This window comes from Euprymna scolopes, chromosome 6 (assembly GCF_053919585.1).
Source record: "Euprymna scolopes isolate OS-2025 chromosome 6, ASM5391958v1, whole genome shotgun sequence".
NCBI lineage: Eukaryota > Metazoa > Mollusca > Cephalopoda > Sepiida > Sepiolidae > Euprymna > Euprymna scolopes.
The window spans coordinates 144,035,295-144,049,932 of record NC_136487.1 but is presented as its reverse complement, the minus strand read 5'-3'; the positions used below and the strand labels follow the sequence as shown (position 1 = coordinate 144,049,932).

General features: G+C 35.1%; 1 protein-coding gene across 1 annotated transcript; it reads right to left on the bottom strand.

The window, feature by feature from the left end:
- Positions 1 to 2,657: 2,657 nt before the first annotated feature.
- Positions 2,658 to 4,906, bottom strand: LOC145278263 (sodium/potassium-transporting ATPase subunit beta-1-like). The gene is made up of 2 exons (XM_080130555.1): positions 4,577 to 4,906; positions 2,658 to 3,026 (listed from the first exon to the last, which is right to left on the bottom strand). Exons 1-2 carry the CDS (start codon positions 4,904 to 4,906, stop codon positions 2,658 to 2,660), a joined length of 699 nt encoding a protein of 232 aa, XP_079986681.1.
- Between the last annotated feature and the right edge of the window lie 9,732 nt (positions 4,907 to 14,638).

The window sequence follows — 14,638 nt, the reverse complement described above, 5'->3', positions numbered from 1 at the left end:
AAACTCCTCTGTCATTTTTTTGGTTTACAGATAAGAAACTTATTATATAGAATATTCGAACCCATGCGAAAGTTTATTTTTGTGTTTTACTCGGGGAAAATCGGTGCAAAAGTGTGAAAATAGAGGAAAAAAGGGAATTTTCTAGGTCAAGGTCGAAAGACGGCATTACAAATATGCATGCGTAACATAATAGCTATTGATCATGTTTTAATTTTTAGTCTTGCAGCAAGCATATCACTATAGTTCATACATTAATGTCAAAGAAAAAAAGTAAATTGTATGCGAATGGTATTGGTTCGGATTCTTGGGTGTGGCGCAGGATTTATTATTTTTAAAAGCTTTTTAAATAATTACTCTATATTGAGTCCAATATAGTATAATAATAAATACGAAATCTGCATAAATCCAAATATATTTAAGATATTTTACGACCGGGCAATGCCGGATGGCCTGCTAGTATATGTATATGTGTGTGTGTGTGTGTGTGTGTGTGTGTGTGTGTATATATATATATATATATATATATATATATATATACATATATATATATAGGAGTTCCATCACGACATCTTTTTCTTGACCACGTCAAGACCTACAGAGGAAGTAGTTCGTATTTTCCGCTTTATTACAAAAAAGCTCCCACCGACTCCACTTAACACCGGATCTTATTCTCACTATGCATGCACCACCATGTCTTCATTTGTAACTCCCTCACGAATTCATATACATACCATTACCTTTTCTTTCCCCATTAGAAAAATAATAATTTCTCCCTAAGAAAGATCCGGCCAATCTCCTTGGCTGGGAGTAAACAAATCTCTTATTCCAGAATACGACTGTTCGTAAATAAACGAACACATTATACTTTTACAAAAAATGTCCGCACGCTATTTACCCTGTAATCCTTTTAACATGAAACAAACCAATTGTTGTTTTTCTTTTTCTCTTTTTTTTAAACACACACGCACACAAACACACGAACACACACGCTCGCACATATCTACAGAAAGAGCTACACATATAGAGAGAACGAGAAATATAGAGACCGAGAGAGAGATAGACAGAGAGAGAAAGTAATAGAGAGAGAAAGATAGATAGAGACAGACAGACAGAAACAGATAGACAGACAGACAGAAAGAGAAAGAAAGAGAGAAATAAAGCGAAATATTAAATCATCGTTCCCGTGCTAAAACTTTAAACTCATTCATTTACGTTTACGCATCCCGTTAGATTTAAATGTCGTTATTTCGAAGACCCAAACGTCATATTTTAACCATAGCCCACTCGATTAACCTTTCTCTTTCTACACCTCTTTTTCCTTCTGGCATCATACGTTGAAGCCTCGCTGATGCAGGTATTTTTCATTCTTTTTTTCTTTTTCTTTTGTACTCGAACTGCTATTTACATTTTTTATATGGGTTTACTTATTTTTTATAAAAGTTTTTTCCGGGAGCTTCACATAGAGATTAACTATTATTAAATGTTTCATTTTTTTTATGTTTACACACAAATACCTCATAATGTAAAATACCATCGAAGTTTAAAACTATTTGTACGCACTTTAAGCTATTATAACTATCATTGAAGGTTTTGTTTCTATTTTTACGCAAATAGGTCACAAAGCTAAATAAATTGTTTTTGGTTGTTACATACTTTACATTTCGAGCTCATTTCTTGCCAACCACGCCCGCACTCAAAAAATATGGTGTCTATTTCGAAAGCCGTTCTTAACATAGGTAAGTCGGGGTATTTATTCCTAATGCCATTCTTAACATGAGGACGGTGTTGGTTAGGCTACAACAACACCAACCATACTTTAATTTTTACGCAGAGGAGGGGAGACTACCACCGGGCAACGCTAGTAAACGGGTCCTGCTGTTTGTTTATTTTAAAATAAGGAGTCTGCGTTGAATTGAATTATATATATACACACTCTCTCTCTCTCTCACACACACACGCACGCACACACACACACACACACACACACACACATATATATATATATTTATATATTACTCTGTCTGTCTGTTAAGTTTTTACCTGGAAACTACTCAGTCGATTTGGCTGAAATTTTGTATGGACGTTTGTTATAAGGTGCAGCGAACAAAGTATTATGTTATCGATTCCATTTTGCAGTGATAAATAGGAATGAATAGATATTACTCACCACAATACCACATTTACTCTATAAATTTGGCATAAAGTATCCATTCTATAATTATTGCCCGTCTATTTTTTATTTTTAATAAAATATCTAGGATATAAACAATGCTTAATTCAAAAATAATATCGATAGTTCGAGAAATTAAGTTTTCTTTAATTTATATTGATTTCATTACAACGCACTTTGACGGTTTTTTTTCGTAATGTTCCTAAAATATTTTTTAATTGTTAACATCTACAATTTTCTGAATTTAGGTGATTTCTTAAATGAAGGGAGGGGTCAAAAAGTTTATGCATTTTAGGGATCGATCATCCATTTTGCACGTACCTGATATATATATATATATAATTTACATTATTTTATATATTTTGTTTCTATTTTGTTTTATTCTAAATACAATTCAAACTTTGTTATTCCTTCATTTTTGTTGTGATCAATGTTCTTTGCCCACGCAGCACGCTGAATCCTAAGGTTCATTAATTTACCCGGGTTCTCAAAATGAACCATAACCAATGGCGTATTGTAGCTCTCCTGCTCTAAATAAGGAAAAGAATTTAAAATGGAAACCCTCCGGTGGATAATAAGTGATGGGTCCCATGTTTTCTTCGTCAGACGGCGTTTCACCGCGGCAGGTAACAGGCACAGCGTTGCTCCGATATCGCTCCCGGATTTCCATTGGAACAGAGCTGTTCTCATACGGGAGCGGTCGCCATTCAATCTTTGGCTCTAACGTCAAAGCGACGCACACCCGACAGTCGTCAAAGCCATATTTTCGTTTCTTCGTGCAGACATTTCCCAATTGGCTCATATTGAAACGACACGGTCTGTCACCGTTTTGTGTGACGTCTCTAGAATTATACGGCTTAAAGTAAATAAAAGTTTTAATAACCATTTCAAAGGAGAAGTGGTGGCATATGTGTTGACAACAATAACAAAAGTCTTTATTAAAAGCGGTTAACACAACAAATATTCATGGAAATCGGACTCTTATATTTACGGCGCGTTCAAATAAGTTTGGTATTTTTTAGTGATGGGACGATTCCAATATGTTTTTCTAGATTCTGATACAATTACCAACTCCGGTTCCGATTCCTTATAAATATCTAAATATTAAGAGTAGAGTTGTTATTTATTCCTGATTCAAACGATTAGTATACATATATTTTCTCAAGCTTAAAAATACACTAACCTTAACTTGAACCGAAACACATATCGCATGACGACCGCCTAAAATGTAAGTCAAGGACGAGTGTGCGTACTGCATGGCTGGCGAGATTAATTTTTACAAACTCAGGCTCTTCTGCAAAAGATCTCAAAGCTCAACAATCCCAAAGCTTAACAATCCCAAAGCTTAACAATCCCAAAGCTTAACAACCCGATTCTTTTTGTAGGCATGCATAAACATAAGAATGTCTTTTCTATGCTTGCAAATCATCTTTTAGGGTAAATTATCTCTTTAGCAAATTACAAATTCTCTATTTGTAGCAGTTAGTTGCCAATTACGCCTAATTTTCAGACATAATCTATCTCAAAACTATGTTTATTAAGTAGGCAATATTTTTAATAGGCATCTAAGTTATATAAGTTTCTAGTAACGGCAGTTAGTTATTGCAAAGTATTTATTATGGAAAATTATCTATTTAATAAATTGCCAATAATGCATAATTTTCAACCATAATCTATCTTGTAACTACTTTCATTTAATAATTAATATTTTTTTATAAGCACCCATGTTCATATGTGTATCTTTTAACACCAGGTATTGCAAATTATCTGTTTATGACAGTTAATTACAAATTGTGGCAAGTTTTTAAAAACAAATATCAATGTTGAACCTGCTTTAATAAAATAATGTTAATATGAGTGTCTTTTTATTATTGCCAATCTTATTGTTACTATTATAATTATTAGTTGTAAGAATATTCTAGAGTTCAAGATTATTAATTCCTTCAGTTAATCTAATTTCTGGGGAAACAGCGGGACACGGGTTGCCTAGTAATTAATATTTTTAATAAACATTCAAGTTTATATGAGCATCAATTTATTTCGATCATCCTTACAAAATATTTAAATCTAATTTGTAGTAGGGCATCTGTGCTATTAACTGCAATATTACAAAAGGAAACAATATTACCAGAACTTAAGATCATACGAGTTTTAAGAGATTTGAAACACCTAGGATTTGATAAAGAGGCCTTACCTCGAAATATATATGGAGCACGGTTACACATATTGGATCTTGGTCCAGCCGTTCAAATTTTCAAATTTTCAAAAATCGCGTTTTTGTCTTCCTTCTTAATACTGGCATATTTCCGCTTCTTGAATCGTTATAGCCTGCTATGACACCTGTATATGCATATAACAATGCTTCAAATAAGCAATAGTATCTTATATAAATATATATTTACTTACATCTTTATTTAAATTTTTGATGAACGAATTCATTCTTTTTAAGTATGGCCGCGTTACAGACGAATCGTAACTGCAATGAATCAATATATCATGTTTGTCGATCCTCGGCTCAAATATCAAGTTGGGAACTTCTCCATCCACCTTCTGTTCTTCATCGGCTATTTCTTCTGGATCGTTGAACATGTTGGAGGATAAGATCATGACACAGGCAGAGAAAAGGGCGAGAAGTCCGAAGAAGCAGATGAGAAACAGCACCAGCTTTGCGATTCGACCACACGTCTTCTTGGGACCACGACTGCTGCAAATACCATCGTCGCTCCTCCCAATCATCGAGGATGTTAACATCGGCAGTAGAGGTTTCCCCGGCTCGCTATCTGCTGATCTTTAGATCCAGCGTCTCCTTTCATATTAAGAACGGTTTCCGATGATGTTTTAGATTCCAAATGTCTTGAATTTGATTGATTGTGTTACTTATTTATTTAAGTAGAGTTTCACCCTTAGAGTTTTCCCCTCTTTTCAATTGACTAGCCATAATCTAAACATTTGTGACTTCCGGTTTGGCACCAATATATATATATATATATATATATATATATCACTAAAATCAGTCGTTGAGATTAGCGAATATCTCTTTTAGAATAAGCAGAGTAGTGGTAATCATTTAGTGCATTGTTCAATCCAATGGAGAAATCTGCACCAACACGGATCTCACATAGATTATAGGTGAAGTCCACTCACTATGTTCTACTTTTATAATTAATGTAACTAATATGAGTACCTATTGGTTCCCCCCGTACCATAATGTGATTGTTTCTTTAAGCCATAAATAGTGACACGTAGCACCACCTGAAGAGACACCGAAAATGTATACCAGCTCCAACCACAAACAATAATTCAGTTGAATGACTCTCTAGATTATTACTCAAATTGGGAATGGAGGAGTTCAAGTTATGTCGCAAGTTGCGTCGCATTGTGTCGTAGATATTGGCGACATGTATAACAGGTACTCAGAACAAAGGATTATAATGACATTATAATGAGGAGAGACATATTTTTAATGATGAAGGAGGCACGTTACTTGGAAGGAGGTTATACAATGTTCGTTTACAAGGTGATGAAAGACAAAACACATTTTACCTATCAGTTGATGAAATGACAACACGAAGACAAACATTTACAAAATATAGATGGTGATTACTTTATTCATCAGTCGGCTGATTAATGATTCAGGAATTCAAGCTTGTATGGCTAGATGGACTACTCTTCTCCCCTTTCGCCGCTAAGGACACCAGCCCCGCTTAATCGCTGTCCGATTCTCGTCTATGACTGTGATTCTCTGATTGTCTCAATTTGAACTTCGAACTCTGTCTCAATATATTGAGAATCGCCTTTCTTTATGACATCAAAGGTGTGCTGTTCTATCTAGCTTTTCTTTCTTACTTACTGGGATCTGTCCATTTTCATAACACTCAATTTTTTCAAAGAATATACGCAATTTTAAATTCCAGTACATTTTTTATATCTTTACAACCACTTGGCTGAGAAGACACCATAAAATCTTTTTAGTCTGCCCTTTTCCAACTGACTCCTTAATTATTTTTAGACCAGAATCTCCTTCCGATCTACCTAGCATATTCCTTTTGGGTGTAGGGTAGTACCTACTATGATCCATATCAGTCGCTTCATCCAGCCACCCTTATGCCGTAACCCGAGGTCGCATTTTACCGTTTCACCAATTCAACGATTCTTCGTTCACATGTGTCCTGATCCTTTCTTTCGCATGGTTGTTCTACTAATTGAAACTTTGTTTTATTTTCTAACCACTTTATTTCATTTTGGGACATATATTAAAGGTTATTTACTTAAATCTTTGTGGTTGGCTTCTAATTATCAAGATATACTTTTTCATCATACTGATTCGCTTGGATTTCTCGCTTGGACTCTTTAGAACTCGATAAAGACATTAGAAAACATCATCCTTAATTAAATAACCCCATTTCCCCTGCGCCAAAATTTTTACTTGCGCGCTTAATTCTTATTATAGCGAGGATTTCTATGATTTCCCCTTTTTCCTATCAGAGCGTTCAAGTTCCGAAAACAGGGATATCCTGCATACGTTCATCTTAAAAAAAAAAACATCATAAGGTTATATCTTTTCTTCCTATGTATTTGCCGCATATTTTACTTTTCCCTCTCTTATTACTCTGAGTGATTTGACCTTGGTATTTGACCCTAATGTCCTCTATGTACTCTAAAGATATCTCGTGTCTTCCACCGCCTGCATTTTTAATTTTTTGTGCCGAGACTTATCATCTACTCGAAGCCGTTATTTGCAGCTAGCTTTAGAAGCACACAACATCGCAGATTTCCATCTTTATTTTTCTACAGGTGCAACCCAGTGCTGTCCCCTGGCAATAACTTTCTTGCGGAAAGTGTTATGAACAAAAATAAACAAAAATAAATCTTCCCACATTTTTCTCTTGTCCCCTCTTTAAAATTATAACTTATTTCTTGTTCAACCATCAACAGATCATATAACGTCTTCTTAAAAAAAATACCCGTTTACGTAATTTTTCTGTTGTCCCCTCTTTAAAATTCTTACTTATTTCTTGTTCAAACATCAAAAGATCATATAACGTCTTCTTCTTCAAAAAAATACATCATTATATTAAATTTTCTCATGGATAAAAGATTTCTGTAAACAACAACAAAAGTTAAAAACACTGGGAAAATAATTCATGATTACAGGAATGTTCGTTTTTTTTTAATTGTCTTCCCCCCCCCCCCAAAAAAAAACACCTGGAAAGCTGAAAAGTTCAACTATAAACACAAAACTGCAGTTTCAACAAAAGTGCATTCATTCTCGTTCTAACACAAACGCTGTTTAAAAAAGTACATCTGACATTGATACTTGTTACAAACTCTTTAATTACAGCTTAAATTTAAACAATTCAACATTTGATACAAATTTCAAAACAATACAATGGATGACCACAAAGCCGTTTCTCGTGTGTTTTCTTTTTTTTTCTCTGTGTGTGGGTGTTTGTGTGTGTGTTTGTGTGTGTGTGTGTGTGTGTGTGTGTGTGTGTGTGTGTGTGTGTGTGTGTGTGTGTGTGTGTGTGTGTGTGTTTCAAAACAGTTCAGTTTACAACCGAATGTCGGTCTTCTCAACGAATACGCGAAAAGCACCGAGTAATATTTTTTTGTCTGTTTGCTATTTAAATATATTTTTCATATTGTTTGTGTATGCAACTTTCTTTTTCTTTCTTTACATAACTTTTCTTTATAACGCGCCTAGCATTTTTAAAGACCTTTTTTATCACGTGCATATTACATAGCCGATTACGGCCCATTTCTTAATTATGCTTTAAATATATATTCGTGTGTATGCTTTATTATTATTATTATTATTATTATTATTATTATTATTATTATTATCATTATCATTATTATTATTATTATTATTATTATTATTGTTGTTGTTGTTGTTGTTGTTGTTGTTGTTGTTGTTGTTGTTTCTCCTTTGCGGCATAGCGTCTCTTTTTTAAAAATTACGTTTTGTTCTTTCTCTCACGTGTGACTGTATGGTAAATCGTCTAGCACATTAAGAACCCCCCTTTTTTTCTTTGCTTGTTTTGTTTTTCCTTTTGCTTTTTTTCTTCACGTTGTGTTTGTGGTTTCCCAGATTCGGTACTTCTTTGATAAGGGGACTGATTACGGCAACCAAATCATACTTGAATATTGCGTAGCGTGTACATATTGGAGACAGTGTATATTGTTGTTGATACAAGACATTCATAACAAGGGATACATATATAACGGGGACTCAGGACGATGATAATGACATTTAAATCCGAGAGAGACATTTGTAACAGAGCTGAGAAAGATGCAAATTCATTATTGAAGGAATGTGTCATACAGTTCTTTTGCAGCAGAGGGGGGGGGGAGATACTTCACTTATGATGGAGGAAGGGACAAACAATTAAGTCTTGAAGTGGGTTATACAAAGTTCGTTTACAGAGATGATAGGCTAAACGCATTTACCTTTCAAGTGGTGGAATGACAACACGAAGACAAACATTGTCTTTGAACAAGTGTAAATATACATAACACATACCTGGAAATATACATTTATTTTCATGATTCCAGCCGGCTTCTCCAGAGATTACAACGTTTCATGTTATGAAAAGGGACATACCCCAGTAAGTAAGAAAGCAAAAAAAGATAAGTTTGAAAATGATATTAGAAAAGGGCTAGAATCGAACCCGGTAGGCAAGTGTTAAAAGATAAGGAACGCATAACGATTGGCATTGTTCTCGCAAATAACTAAATATTAGTTATGTCAGAGATAGATAATTAATTTAGGAATTCCGTCAATTTTTCATTCTTTTAGAAATAACTGGATATTAAATATGTCAGTTAAAAGAATGGACAACGTGAGTTTATAAATAATGATTAAAATAGATTAGAAATTGAACAATTAACAGTGGGAATTCTTTGTTTGCCAAAAGTGTGTTTGGACAGACGTATGTAAAATCCACGTGAAATTTATTCATGCGAGACGGCACACCTCTGACGTCATAAAGAAAGGAGATTCTCAATATATTGAGACAGGGTTTGTAGTTAGAGACAATCAGAGAATCACAGTCACAGTCACAGACGAGAGTCGGGCTGCGACTTAGTAGAGCTGGTGCTCTTAGAGGCGAAGGGGGAGAAGATTAGACCATGTAGTCATACAAGCTTGAATTCCTGATTTATCAATTACCCGGCTGATGAATAATGAAATCATCTAATATTTTGTAACTGTTTGTCTTCATGTCGTCATTCCACCAACTGAAGGCAAATGTGTTTTGTCTATCATCACCATCTTGTAAACGAACTTTGTATAAAATCCCCCAAGTAATAATTGTGTGTCCCCTCCTCCATCATCAGTAATGATTCTCCCCCTCAGATGTGCAAGAACTGTATTACACATTTCTTCAATAATGAATTTGCATCTCTCTCAGCTCTGTTATAAATATCTCTCCCAGAATATAGATGTCGTTCCTTTGTTCTAAGTCCCCGATATATACACACTCCAATATGTACCCCCTATACAGCATTCACATCTTTGCTGCTTGAGAAAACGCCGCTCCCTGCGTCATGAAGAGACCCCCCTGAGTCGTCTGTTCTCTCTGATATTCCGCTAACGATTGACTAGAATCTCTCCAAGTCTACTTCTTATCACGGGTCTAAGACCCCAAGCGCTGACGTAACATAAATTAGGTTATTTGTTTATCCAAACTAAAAAATGATGTTTTTCTGTATTTTCTAAAATCACATTTCTTGGGGAAACAGTATGCCTTGAAAAGCTTCTTATACTGACCTTCACTCCTGATCTGAAATGAAACTCGTATATCAAATTTGTTGCCAAGATCGCTTGGAAAATGCTTGGGTCATTCTACCGCTCCAGTAGATATCTTACAGCCGATGCAATACTCTATAAGAATCAAGTACATCCTAAAACGGAGTGTTGTTGCCACATTTGAGCAGGAGCTCATCGGCACACATCCTGCCTTGATAGAGTTCAAAACCGGCTTTTAAACCTAATAGATAATGCCCTTTCCTTCTCTCTGCAATCTCTTTCCTACAGAAGAGACACTGTCTGTGTTCTATTGTTAGTTTCATGGTGCTGCATAATGGAGGTGCATATTTAAGACAGGGACATATATACCAATGATGAGGGAGAGAAGACGAGAAGACATTTATACAATTCTGGGATGTTTCTTATAACTTATATTAGCGAGGATGGTGATGTGCAGTTCTTATAACATAGAGGAGAGGAAGCATTTATATATCAGTTCTTATAACACATCTTGGAGAAGGGGGGATATTTCTTGTGATAGAGGAGATGGGTCACATAACTTCGAAGGGTTTACAAAAGTTCATTATAAGATTATTTGAGTGTTGAAAGATGACATATGACAACAGTTTTTTACAAAAATGCAAAGATGATTTTTATTCATTGGACTGATGACGTCAGGAATTCAAATTTGGTATCTACATAGTTTAATGATCTTCCTTTCGCTTCCAAAGAACTGACTCCAACTCAACCCACCTCAACTGCCTGTTAACTCCAGACTGACTCTACCGACTGTTCTAACTTCTATATTGAGAATCCCTCTTTTGCTATGATGTCAGAAGTGTGTTTCCCAACGTGACCAATTCACGTAGCTATGCACACGTTTTTCCAAACACACTTCTTCAAACAAAGAATCCTCTCCAAACCTATTTTAACCTAACCTATTTTCATTTGTATTGTTCATTCTTTTGCTGACATTTTTAATATTCATTTTTCTAAAAGAATGAACAATTAATTCTTTTTACGATATAAACAATATCTAATCATTTCTATTAGAATTTAACAATAGACGAAATTCTTACATTCCAATTCTTAACTTTGCTTACAAGGTTCGAGCCTCGGCTTATCCTAATCTCATTTTCACTTATCTAATACTCTTCTTATTTATATGGAAAGGGGACAGCCTTTCCTTGTAACAATGGCAAGTACTCACCTGAACTCTATCTGAAATCCAATCTTTAGTCCTCCCTTGCAAAACTTTCAGAAATAAACATTCGACTAGCTACAACCACTATCAACAATTTCCCCACTCTCTATCTGTGCCTAAATCAAAACGCAGATTCCAGGAACAAAATTTTTCCTAGAATTACCTGGCCGACTACAGTATGGTAGCCTTTAAGTCCAATGTAAACACATTCTTTCCCCTAAATTAATCAAATTATATCCAATCTACACCATTAAGGATTACGATACTACTACTACGATACATTCATTAATTCTCATTCTCAAGTGGCCTTTGGGACTTGATAAGCAATCATTTCTAATCCACTGCTTTATGCAGATTGAGGTGGTCCATCCTTATTATACAAACGATAATAGTTAAGAATAGCACAGAAATAATTAGCACTTCAGTCAAATAAATAAAGGGTACGCTTAAAAAACAACATGAGTTGAACATAAACATTTTCCAAATTCGAAAAATTGCACTTGAAGAAGGTCGGTAATTACATCGGTTGAAACGTTTGTTTTTATAACTTATTTTTTTGTGTGTGCTTCTGCATTTATTGACTCGCGATATTGACGAAGTTACTCGGATGTCTCCGGTAGATGACGGAAAGAACCAGAAACGGCCTGGCGAGCCTTATTACAAACAAACACAAATTGTTACAACACCCTCCCCACTTCACTATGTTCAGATTAGCGACGACCACTGAAATTCATGAAGTAATACATTGAAAAAAATATCCTTGCATCAAGAAACCTACTTATCGATCGTTTCCGGTTCTTCCTGTCATCTGCCGGGTACACCCGAGTATCTTTGTGGAAAACGTGGGGTCATAAATGCACAAGTACCCCGTTTTTTATACATTACAATATGCATTTTTCCACCGTCGTCGCCAGTAAATTTTGCTTTAAAAATAACAAGCCATATGGAAATAGTAGTCTAAATTATCTAAATCAAAGGTTTCCTGCTGAGTTTGCCTGTTGAACATCCCAAACCTTATTTTCTCACTAGCAGGGAGACCCAACGTTGCCTGGGATTGAATGATGATCAAAGAATGTTTCACACTCTCATATTTTTATTGTTACCAAAATCGGGGAAATCGCCCACTTTTCAATCAAATCGATTGATTGCCTGCTCTAGTTGGGGATCCATCCTGGTGCACCGGGAGGAAGCTTCACATGCCTCCCTGCAGTTACATAGTCCACAATACAATGTAGTCTTCATTGAACTGTAGAGAACCTACTGTTGATTTTATAAAATTATTTTTCATATGTAATGGCTTGCATTAAAGTTTAAAATGCAAAAGCCAAGTAGCATGCTTCAATTATGCTCTAAACAGGTTGGTTGGTTGGTTGTTTTTGTTTTACGGCATATCAACCCTTTTCGGGTTGATTAATGACGAATCCAAAGATTTTGAAGAAAATTTTTTAATAGAATATATTTGTTGTTTTCAAGTCGGTTTCTATTTAACTCATAGTTGGGACCCTAACAGGTACTACCACTCCGGGTCAGAGTGGACCTGGGAGCAATGGTAATTAAGGGGTGGCTCCACACTCCCCAAAGCCCGCAAGCTGGGGCCTCACCACTGGATATAGTTTAAGGTCATATCCAGAACCGCTCTAAACAGAAACATTCATTTAGAACGCACTCCTGTCATATCAAAGAACGTACTGTTTATTTTTATATGCCTAGCTTTTCGGCTTAGGTGGGAATAAAACTTCTCAAATGCACTCGTGATGTTAGGCTGTGTAAGGTGTTAATTGTGGTCGAAATCGCCTATTCTTTCTTTCATCAAATTAATTCGATCATCGATTATCAATATTTATTGAAGATATTCCGATACAAAACCTATCTAAAGAACACACAGTACCTTCGTGTGGAATTTCATAAAAATCGACCCAGCCGTTTGAGAGTCCATAGGAAACGAACTCACGCACAGACACATAGACACACACTCACACATATAGACAAAGTTTCTTTTATATAATAGTACAGATAGAGATACGGAGAAATTTCCCTGCTAGATGATTTGGTTACACACTAAGCAATCAACTTTGCGTATTGAGTTCATCTGAAAAACTCCTTTAGCCCGATTTGAGAAATACAGTTGGTCAGCAGAGAACCCTGAAAACAAAGAAAGACTCTCTCTCTCTCTCTCTCTCTCTCTCTCTCTCTCTCTCTCTCTCTCTCTGTGCGCGCGTGTGTGTGTGTGTGTGTGTGTGTGTGTGTACCGGACGGTTAAGCAACTACTATCTTTGTCTGAATTAAACTGCTGAAAACCTTTGACAGCCTAAAGAACTTTCTATCTCTCCTTTTTTTTCACTTGAACATTGTCCAACTTCCTTCCGTCTATTCCGAAGGTATAGTTGATTAAATGAACCCTTTCATTCTAGTTATAAGATCAAAAACGAATTGCAGATTGCATTGTCATGATGACAGAGCTTATGCATTCATACCGGAAAGTTTAATCTTCTGTTGCAGATATTAACGGTGTGAAACTAAGAAAGCAATCACTGTAATGACTATGCATCAGAAACAGAGATGCGTTAATAAATTTCTGGCAAAAATGCATTAAGAATGGTGGTGTCTGTGTAGAAAACATACATTCTGAAGAACACAAAATCGTTCGTTTTAATAGTAGCATTATTTTGGAACCACACTCGTGCTAATAAAGTCTTATTAAATTTTATTAATGTATAATAATTTATACATTAACGTAAAAATAAATTTTTATTAAGCTTTAAAAATGTATAATAATGTATTCATTAACGTAAAAAAATATATTCTTATTTAACTTTATAAATGTATAATAATGTATTCATTAACGTAAAACCAAATTCTTATTAAACTTTATTATATAATAATGCATTCATCTTTAAAAAAACATCTTTAAAAAACAATATCTTTAAAAATCATCTTTAAAAAACAATATTTCATAAGGTACCGGGTGTTGCAGTCCCTAGCCTAAACTAAACAAACACGGTTTTTGTGATTTAGCACACAACCCAAAAATAAATAAATAAATACTTGCAAACTACATTTATATTTTTACTCGACAAATGAGTCACCGAACGACTCTTGATAATCTGTTCATGACTTGAACTTTCCTTTCATTTTTCTTAATTTCGCTTCATTATTCAAATATTCAGGCGGATCAGATTGCAACGGCTTAATTTGACCAATCAAATAAACCGTTGAAACAACCAGACTAATTTCTGTTTTCACCAAGCATCAAATTATCGACTTACTAATAATTGCTGGAATGTTGCACTGGCTATATCAATGCTTTATCGTCCATATTAACACTTGTATGGTGGACTGTAGCAAATTACTAGCAGCATGTTCCCGGTGTTGTCTGGGTGGAGACATAATATTGATAGAGAAATTAAAGAAGAATTAGCTGGAAAACTCGACGTTGTCCGGGATTGAATGAGGAACAACGAATGTTCTAAACCAGACATTTATTGTCATCGAAATCAGTGAAATTGCCCATTTT